This window comes from Lupinus angustifolius, unplaced genomic scaffold (assembly GCF_001865875.1).
Source record: "Lupinus angustifolius cultivar Tanjil unplaced genomic scaffold, LupAngTanjil_v1.0 Scaffold_21_32, whole genome shotgun sequence".
In the NCBI taxonomy this organism is placed as follows: domain Eukaryota; kingdom Viridiplantae; phylum Streptophyta; class Magnoliopsida; order Fabales; family Fabaceae; genus Lupinus; species Lupinus angustifolius.
Window position 1 is genome coordinate 71,093 of NW_017719572.1, and position 11,015 is coordinate 82,107.

Below are 11,015 nucleotides of genomic sequence, written 5' to 3' on the forward strand. Positions count from 1 at the left end.
AGACTATTCGGAAGAGATTTAATTAACAAAACAAATATTATGTACCTAAACTCTTACCACAATTCCTTATCATAATATTATAATTAACATGATATTAACAGTCATGTATATAATTGTAATATTATGTTCTTTATAATTTATATTAATATATAATTAGAATATTTGGTTAACTTAATTGCATTTATCACATTTTTTTTTGTTTAAAACACTTATTTCTCGTGCAGGGGTGGTCGGTGTAATAAAAGTGTAAAAACTCGGGAGTTTATGTAGGTGTAAAAAAGTGAAGGGTAATTTATGCAATTTTACTAAAACTTAGAGGTGTCAGTATAATTCATTCATAAATATATGTTATGTTGTTAAGTAGTAATATTATGCTGATTAAATAATTTTTGCTTAAATAATTTTATTACCATAATATTAAAGTGGTTAGTGACACAATTATCGAAATTGTGTCATGTCGGCCAATTTAACGGAAAACATGTGAAATGGTCCTTACATCAATACAGTATGTATATTATATCAAATATGCAATTAAATAGGTCAAAGTTAGTCAATATTTAAAAATACTAGTCTAAATTGATCAATTGTATGGTACCAAATCAGTCAAAATCGGTCTATGGATGAAAAATTAATATTTTTAAAATAATACAATAAGGATTCCAAACTTCAACTCAATAGTTGTTTATGACATAATTAATCTTAAACAATTTTAATATGTAGATAATAATATTTATACTTGTAAATAAATCATGTTTATCGGCTCCTCATTTGGTCTATCTTGAAACACGGCCAAGGAGTCTAACATGTGTGCGAGTCAGCGGACAAATAAACCTGTAAGATACAAGGAAGTTGATTGGTGGGATTCTCTTTTCAGGACCTGGAAGATGGTGATAACACTAAAAATTGCTAATATCTAAGATGAATTGAAAATTGCATATCACAATTATGATTGAACATTGAAAAAGACAGTAGAGTGCTTTAATATAACAATGTCATATTTAAAAGTGTAAACACTAACTTAGTCCATATTTAAAATACAATTTCTATATCAACTTTTAAATCATGATCCACATTAGTCGGCTAACTTGCATCTATTAATGTTAGCAATATCAATGCCATATCATGTTAACTACACATGTGATAATTTTATGCCAGAAAATTTTGTTAGAAACAACATCTTTTCACACTTTTTCTTTCTAAATTTAGATATGATAACGACATTTTGTGTCATCTTCTTTACTTTTCACAAGCTCCAAAAAATACTTATTTTAATCACTCAAGATTTTTGCAATTACTATCCTACTTATAAATGAAATTTTAAACCCAAAATCATCTTCATTTAAATGGGGCAGAAAGAGCAAACAACATATAAACCAATCACTGTAAGCCATGAAACTGGTGATATAGCCTCAGTTAGTCATACCAACATTTTCCATCCAACAAAGATCAATTTCAAAATGTCCAAAAAATGTACAAACTAAAATAACAAAATTCAGAGACTAAAATCAGAAATTGATAGCAAAAAATCATATTTAAACCTATTGTAAATATGTCTATTAGGTATACTTATAATGGTAGACGTAAATGATAATCAGGATATGTACAAGAAAAATACGAATGAAAGCAAAATATGAATATAAATTTTATTAGAATGAAGAGACAAAGACCCAAGTACATAATACATGTTTTCATTATCTACATATACATCATGTCTAACATTGTCCTCCAGGGCCACCAAATTGAAAGGTGTTTCGATTATCATTATCCAAAAACCCTAAATATGTAAGGTTATAGCAATTAGGGTTATCAACAGAAATGTCTAGAAGATCTTGATTTGGTTCTTGAATTGATCCATTTACATTATATGAAATTTGTCTGATAAAACATGCATGTGTTAAATCACCATCTGGGAAATACCCAGATCCCATTGGTGGACTCAATCCTTTCATAATACCAGAAACTTTTCCACCCCATCCAACTTTATCAGCTATTATCATGTTAGAGAATAATTCAGCTGGATAATAACCAACTTGTATGTCATTAACTATTAGCCACCAGTTTTTTGAATTTGGATCCTGCAAATCAAGTTCAATAGTAAAAATATATATAGATAGATAGAACGACATCATAATATTCTATATATATTGTTTTTATCTTAGTAGATGAAGTCAGTGACATAGATCAAACAATATCATAATATTATATATATATATATATTGTCTTTATTCTACTAAGTGAAATCAGTTACATAGATCAAACAATATCATAATACTTAATCTATATGGTCTTTATCTCACTAAGTAGAGTTGGTTACATTCTAACAATTTTGTACAATAATGTTGTAACTTTAGTCAATTTTACCTCTTGGAATTACCAATGTCATATTTTGTAGACACTGAACTCAAAACCATTAATTTCACATGTAATGTATGAAACGTCTTATGCATTATTACTGTAAATGTGTCTATATAAATCATGTAGCTATATATGGTTATAATGGTAGGAGAGATAATTGAGAATATTTTGATAATGGATATTTATTTGTACCTGTGAAATTGAGAAAGAAAGTTCGTATGGAATACCACCATAAGATGATACAGGATTTATACGAATACCAAGAAATATACTTTTGTCAATTTGTACAAAACCTTGACAAAGCATATTGTAACATCCACTCTTGAATGAGTCTGACTGTGAATTTTGAAACAAGTTATTACACAAAATTATTAATTTTCAAATGGCAATATAGTAAAACAAAAATAAATAAAAATATTGCTGAAAATAGATCTTTTCATTTCTTTACCGTCCATAGTGCAAAGAGATGTGTAGTTTTTCGAGTATAAAGTTCTTGGGCCACCTATACACAACAAAATTAAAATTTCAGAAGCATCTATATGAAAATAAATAAACTAATGTGTAGTATTTCACAATTAAAAAATATATATTTTCTTATAGTTTGGTTGATGTATCCACTATATAGTATTAAATTATATATACATTTCCAAATTTTTTGATACTATCAATGTTATCCCTATGGATGATTATGGGTCAAGGTGGGCTAGGTTGAGTTTGTTCCTTATCCGATCCTAAATGTTGAATGAGTTATTTTTTTGTAATTGGACACACTCCTGTACCGAAGTTAACCTGATCCTAAATATCGATTGGGTCAGCATATGAACCCAAACTCAATCCTAGACCATAGACCCAATTAAATATAACGCATACCCCTTTTAGATAAAATATTCTCAATATGATTTATTAATATGGATATGTAATATGACATATGAAATTATACATGTATATATATTGTTAATGATGTATATATGATGAAAATTAGAGCACCAATGAAAATCTGACCCTAATTTTTAAACTCGAAACTAACCCTAGATCCAATCAGACCTAACCTTATGTGGCTCCCATCATAATCAGGCCAAACTGGATGTGGGGTAGGGTCGGGTCCTACTCACCCTTAGGTATCCGCTTCTGTTTTAGGCAAGGAATTAATCCCTTTCAGGGTGTGTGACTGCTCTCTAACATGTATCACTATGAGGAATCAAACCCTTGACATGTTGGTCATTCTGGGGATCTAGTGATGCCTTACATTACGGTGACCAATTGCTATATACATTTCCAATTGAAACAACAATAAATATTAAATTATGAGAGTATAATTTTTGAATGGTTGAATCTTAATTTTTTTGCCGGAGCAAACTTTATTAACATAAAGAGTAAGACAATACCAACAAGGTGTTGATATAGTGATGTAAGATATCGTTAAATCTTTAAAAAAAATATCAAATATTTAATTACTATGAGTGACACTTACTGGAATGTGCAACCACACATATAACTCAAAATGAAATAGTTCCTTGTGGTAATAGAATATTTTTGGTAGTTAATTAAGACAACCAATATCATAGTCTTTATAAATGGGACCAGGCAAAGAAAAATCTTGTGTTACAATCAAATAGAAGGAGTAATTAATCCAAATTATTGAATAATAACTAGTAATTAATACAATAGTTTTTTTTTTAATTTAATTTGCATATACTTGTGTCCCAATAAGAAAAAGGAAATATTTGAATATTATTAAATAAATTGAGAATAACCTGCCACCCAAAAGTGATTGTGTTAAGCCCATCACCTTCACCATTCTCCACTGCTATTTGTGCAAGACTCATTTGATGTCTCCTTAGTCTTGGATTGTAAATCTCAATATGTCCATTAACTCCATTATAGGACTTATCATTGCTTTTCTTAGTGTAGAGTGTTGCATACTACAAAATATAACAATTACAAAATATTCATCTATAAGATTCAATGTAATATTATTGACAATTTGACTTTGAAAATACATTTTCTATTTTCATTTCCTACTTTAATAGATAATTATAATATTGTCATTTTGCTTTTATTCTATTCCTTATGTAAATAAAAGTGTTGTGTAAATGAGAAAACTTACATGCTGACCAGGAGAACCTTGGGTTAGAAATTGAGTATGATTTGATAAGTAATATTTCATTTGAATAAGGTCTTCTTTATTTGTTCTGCGGATAGGAACAGATCCTATTGGACATGACACTTTCTCAAACTCAAATTCTGAATTTCTAATTGCCCAACCATTCTTTTTTGTTCTTTTTTTTCTATGTAGAAAAGTTGGATTTCTCTACATGAACATATATACAATATAATTAAGAATGTTATTACTAACAATAATAATAATCTACCTTATAAAAAGAAGTACCTGAAGCTTATGATTCTTCAATAAAGGGTGGTCAAAAGCTGGCTGCTTGTTAATATCAACACAATCAACAATTTGCCTAAACTTCATCTGTAAATATATATATCACATCATTTATTATTTTTGGTATGACCAAGATAACTGATCATTTTCAGGGTATGTGATTATCTCTCTTAACAAATATTATTGATAGGGATCAAACCTTCAGCATAATATAATACATCAAGTTTCAGGGAAGTTTTAAACGACTAGACCAACTCCTGATTAGTAAATTATGTTTAAATAAAACTAAATGAAAATTTGAAGGATAATAATACTTGGATAGTCGTAATAGGAGGCTTGTTGAGGAGTTTTAGATGTGTCTCCATCTCCATATCTTCTGTTCTAGGTGGTATAGGTAATTTAGCATCAACTTTGTAACAAATGATTATTGAACAGAAGCAGAGGAATAATAAGATGGTCATTTTCATAATTAAAAATCTTGTTTAATTTTTTTGTTATTTCGCGCTTTATATCAATCAAAGCCTATTTATACAACATTTATAGTTATGAACATGAATTAATTGTAAAACTACTATAAAAGGCAACAAATAATCACTACCAACATATTTAAGAAATTCTTTATAAAATATCCTTTCTTATTTTTCCTTAAATAGAAAATTAAGTATTTTCTCATCCCGGCCCTTAAAAGAAATACAATATTAAAGAAATATATCTATTAAATTTTGATTGTATTAAATGTTTAACATTATGATAAAATTCAAATATTTTATTTCCATTTTACCTCATTATCTTTACTATAGTGTTAAGAACATTCAAAAAATTAATTAATAATTCACCTTTAATTTTGTAAATATTATTTCGTATAATATCACCCCAGACTCATGTATAGTATTGTGATAATCTATTTCCATTGATTTAGTATAATCATTCATCATATCCAATGGTCTTAATTGATATACATTAAACAAAATATACATAAGCCACAAATATAATATTACACATGGAAACTTTAAACAACTAGTTTAGTGGTGTAATGACATACATATTGGATTCCAGATAAATCCAAAGATAAAATGTTTGATTATTAGTAATGACACCTATTGTGAGGGGCAAACATGAAAACAAAAAATATTAGTTCTTTGCCTTAGGACAATGATATATCATTGGTTATACAAAAAAGGCAGAAAGTTTCTATATATACCTATTAGCATGCAGCAATACTAGACTATAAACTTAAAACAAAAATTAAATGCTAAGCAATTAATTAAGAGAGCTAATTTAATTTCTTGTAAAGTGTCAGGATTTAATTAAAAGCTTTTGAACTATATAGCCCTATTTAAAAATTTCAGTGAAACTATAAGAATCAAAATATTGTCAACATCCCATATATATATATATAACATGACAACATAGAGAATTCTCAACTCATTCAATAAAATGAAAAGTTTCCGCCTTAAGTTTTCGTCAAATTTTCAAACGCTATTTTGTCAAAATTTCGAAATATGAAATCGATAAACTTTATGAGTTTGAATCATATGCAATTGCTTTCCCTTTGTATTGGGAATTTTGCAATTATAATTTTATCATAATTAACGTGACATCAAAGTCTTAAAAGAGAGAAAATCATAAAACGTCTCAACTCATCAACAAATGACACCCATCCAGCCTAATTTTTGGCAAATTTCGGAACTTATTTGGTCTAATTTTTGAGATTTGAAACTGATCAACTATCCAATTTTCAACGGGTACAAATGCTTAACTTAATATATTCCAAATTTTCTTATATATTTGAATGTTGGCAATTATGATTTCATCATACTTATAATTAACTTAATTTTCTATTAAATGTTCACACTATGACGAATACACTTTTATCAACACTACATATTTAAAATCAGACAACGAATTTTCAAAGGAGAGAAACAAGTGATAATAGGCTAGGCCATTTTTCCGTGATTATACCATACTTCAGCTTTTTAAAATGTCTATTTCACTTAACAAGCCAAACTTCAGATCACCTCAAATGCATATTAAACCTAATAGTCTGATCTATCTAATTCTATTATATATTAATATTCATATTATATTACTTTAATATAAGTAATATTATTATATATATACAGTGGCGGATCTTGACATAAAGTTCAGGAGGGGCAACAATGTTTGATTACAATTTATAATTAAAAAATTACATATTAATTTTAAATAATAATAATTAACAATTAAAAACATTAAAGAAAAATGTACATTCATTTAAAGTGACAGCTCTTCATTCTTTTAAAGACTTAAACTCATCGATTATTAAATTATAGATAAAATTTCAGCTATTTTCTTCGTCAGTAAAATACCTATGATTTTTGGAGGCCATGTTCTTGCAAAGAATTTATAGCATAGTTTGGTTTATTTTATTTGCATTGATTCAAATAAATGAGATTGCATTCTCATGTAGTCTTAGGTTTATTTTCCTTCAAGTACTTTTAGTATTTAATTCATGTAATATGTTGAGAGTTTTCGCACAAGAATGACTAATGATGTCAACAATAAAATATTGGAATTGACATCGAAAGTTAATTTTCTCTTTTCATTGAAATCCTTAGGATAGATTTTTGCACAAAATACATGTTATCAATATTAAGTGATTTATAAAAATTCATACAATCTTAAGACTTTTGCAATAAAGTTTGACAAAGATAATTTGTGATCTCATAATCTATTTCATATGTGTAAAATTATTATAAAATAATAGTATTTATAAGCAATATCAATATCTACACTTATAAGACAATTCGATCTATTATCTATAACTTTTAGAAGGACTACATAAAATTGTATAAGGTAAAAAATATATTTAAAAAAAATTAAAAAAAAATATCAGGGGGGAGTTGCCCCCACCTACCCTTAATAAGTTCCGCCCCTGATTATATATGTAATTTTAATATAAAAATGTATAAATAAATATAACTTAATTGTTTGGATTATATGAGCGTAGTTAAAAGTATGTTAATTAGCCTATTTAAATATAGGCATGCTAACTTATTTCAAGACCATATAGTATAGGATGCCTTTAAATAGCCTAATAGGTAATACCAGACTTTTAAATATGTCAGACTTAGACTTTGGATTTTTTAAATAGGTAAATAAACTAGACCCCAACTCTTACATGTTATATAGGCTCAGCCTATTTAAGACAAAATCTAGTCTGGATGTTTCCACCTTTATTGATATGTTCCATTCAAGTGTCCGAACGAATAAAAAACCAACCGACTCAGAACTTACGACCTATTACCGAGTGAATAAGACCCAACTTATGTTGTTGTCGATCATTCTTGGATGGTCGACAGAACTACAGGAATAACAATAGTGACAAGGCATGACTTAGTAAAAACTTGCAAAACCATAGACCTTTATTATACGGCTAACATGTCGCATGAACAACACAAACTCTACTATGTATACATATCCGGACGTGCCATCTGAACATTGTATGCTACCCTCTGTCACAAGGCAGGGACAATCCTAATATATGGCTGGTGTAGTATGGACACCCGCCCTATATAAAACATCGTGTCATTCAGAATACAAATGCTACAGGGCTACCCGACACAAATAAAGTAGTCCACACCAGTCTGAGCAAAGACATGACAGAATAGACCGTCATAATTATAGCACATCACTCAACCTCTATAAATAGGAGAAACTCATCATAAGGAAGACTTACTTACACTTTTATATTCTCATACTCTCACTCGGACTCAACAAAAAGAACATTGGATTCCGACATACCTCCTCCCTACCAAAGAACACCTCCAATATCAAATACAAGCAAAAAAATATCAATGTTTTTTGGTAGTATAAATAAATTTAACTACCTTTATAATTTCCAATAATACTTTGAATTAAGACAATTTTCCATGTATCGCATATTGCATACTAATTATAATTATTTGTATGTTTTCTATTAAATGAAAAAAAATTCTTTTAACTTATTTCATGTGTAGTTAGTTAAATTTATTTTCAAAATAAACTAGGGAGTAGTGAATAAAAAGCCTTGGATCTAAGATAGATGTGATGGAGAAACACTTGAAGATAGTAGTGCTTAAGAATGACAATACGATAAGAAAATATCAGGAGATAATTTATCTCCTTAAATTCATTATTTGTTTGATATGTGTATTATTTTTTCTTTTTATAATATATTTTAAATAAAACTTCTAGGGAAAAAGAAAGAAGATAAAGTCAAACAATGTTTAAATTTAAGGAAATAAGTTATCTCATGGTGTAAGGAAATACTTTATTTTCTAATATGTTTTTTTTTTTGTAATTTTCATTTTGTAAGGAGATACTTTAAGGCTTTGGCATAGAAAAATATATTTTGATAAGTATTACAGATTTTGAGGTTAGTCCTTGATCATAGCTAACACTCTTGGTCAACCAACTTATATTTTCCTTGTGATAAGCTCTATGACCGTTGATCATAAATGAGAGATGTCCTTGATCATAGCCAACACTGCTCCACATGTCCTTGTTGAAATGCAAAAACTCCATTGAAGCAAAAAGAACTTAGAGGAATAAGAATGGGAAAAACAGAGAATAGGAACAAGGAAAATAGAAAGGCATTGTAATATGAATGTGCTATTTCTTATTGAATACTTCTGTGAAGATTATATAATATATATAGAAAAGCCAAAAAGAAAAACTAACTATATCTAACTTCCTATTCTAGAATTGCTAAGAGTATTAATGACTATTTGCTTGTTCTAAGAGTATGAAAAAGTGACGTAGGGAGTCATCCATCGGTTAGCAATGGATCTAATCAGCTAAATATTTGTTCAAATATGAACTTATTATTTAGGTCGATAAACTTGGTTCATGAACTAAAAAAACAACTTTAAACTAAAAAAAATAATCTCATTATATTCCTATATTGTATATGTTTCACGTTATGTTCACATCTAGAGCTAACCATGGGTAGGTGCTACAAGTGCCACCACTGAGGGCCACTATGATAAGAGGTCCATTTTAAAAATTAATTTTAATTAAATAACTTCATTTTTATGTTTTATTTTATTAATATGTTAAACTCTATAATTATATAATGATTGTAGTACATTCCATAATTTTACTAGAGGTTTATTTCATCAATATGGTAATATGGACAATATCAGTGTTATTAATATCATTTTGGTCATCAAACTAGTTAAAATATTGATATGGTGATATAATGGTTCAATTGGTAGTTCACTAATTAAACCGTATACTGGCGAAATTAAATATATATATATATAATATTAACATTAATGTTGAAAAATAAATAAAAAGTTGATAATTTTTTTCTTTTCATTAAGAAATTATTTTTAAATAAAAACAGACCAATATGACCGGTACAGTACAATCGAAAACCAGCTAGTATGACCAGTTTTGACTGGTACGATTACATGACCGGCTTTGACCGGTACGATTGTAGGACTGACATAATTATTTTACCGTGCCAGTATTGGGACCGGCTTAACGGTTGAACAAACCAGCATGAACTGATTTTTACAACACTGGATGCAATCTTGTCCGAGTCCGGAACATCCACAGGTATATGAGACTAACTCTTCTAGCAGATATTTTTTCCATTCACAAGACTCGAACTCAAACTGAACATTACAATATAGATATGAAGTGTGAGAACCGTAATTGTACAATTTTTTTAATCCCTATAAAAACATTGTCTATAGTTTTCTAATAAATTAAGGATCTGTATTTTATCTGAGGACTCAACTTGATCACGTCTGATTATTTTGGTCACGGCTGGATCAAGGACGTTGATGAGAGAGAGGAATATGAATTTACAATTGTTACATTTGCAATAAATTGAGACATAGGAGCTGAGGAAAAAGGAATTCGAAGTGAGGGATTCTGAGAATCAATGAGCTCCATAAGCTTCCTTAATTTGGAGGGAGAGCCCAAATTTGGGCCTAATTTTTTTCCTCACCCAATTAAGCACAATAAATTAACATTGAACATTCAAGATTTCTATCCTCTAAAATTTCCTCACCCAAATGAATTTTGTTTATAATTATATATTTTTATATTTTAATGTAAAATATACACTATACCAGATATCGTAATAAACAACAGTCATTCAACAGCACAATTTTGAATGTTGCTGTTGAAAATAAGATGGAAGAACATCAACAACGCATAATAAAGTAGGCGCTGTGAATTTGCGTAACTTCTGTAACACCGCGAATTTTACGATTTCGAATTATAAGATTTTATTAAT

At 28.5% G+C, this 11,015-nt stretch overlaps 1 protein-coding gene across 1 annotated transcript; it reads right to left on the bottom strand.

Moving 5' to 3' along the window:
• Positions 1 to 1,712: 1,712 nt before the first annotated feature.
• Positions 1,713 to 4,831, bottom strand: LOC109338273. Its single transcript, XM_019575468.1, has 5 exons — positions 4,745 to 4,831; positions 4,110 to 4,277; positions 2,804 to 2,857; positions 2,548 to 2,691; positions 1,713 to 2,075 (listed from the first exon to the last, which is right to left on the bottom strand). Exons 1-5 carry the CDS (start codon positions 4,829 to 4,831, stop codon positions 1,713 to 1,715), a joined length of 816 nt encoding a protein of 271 aa, XP_019431013.1.
• Between the last annotated feature and the right edge of the window lie 6,184 nt (positions 4,832 to 11,015).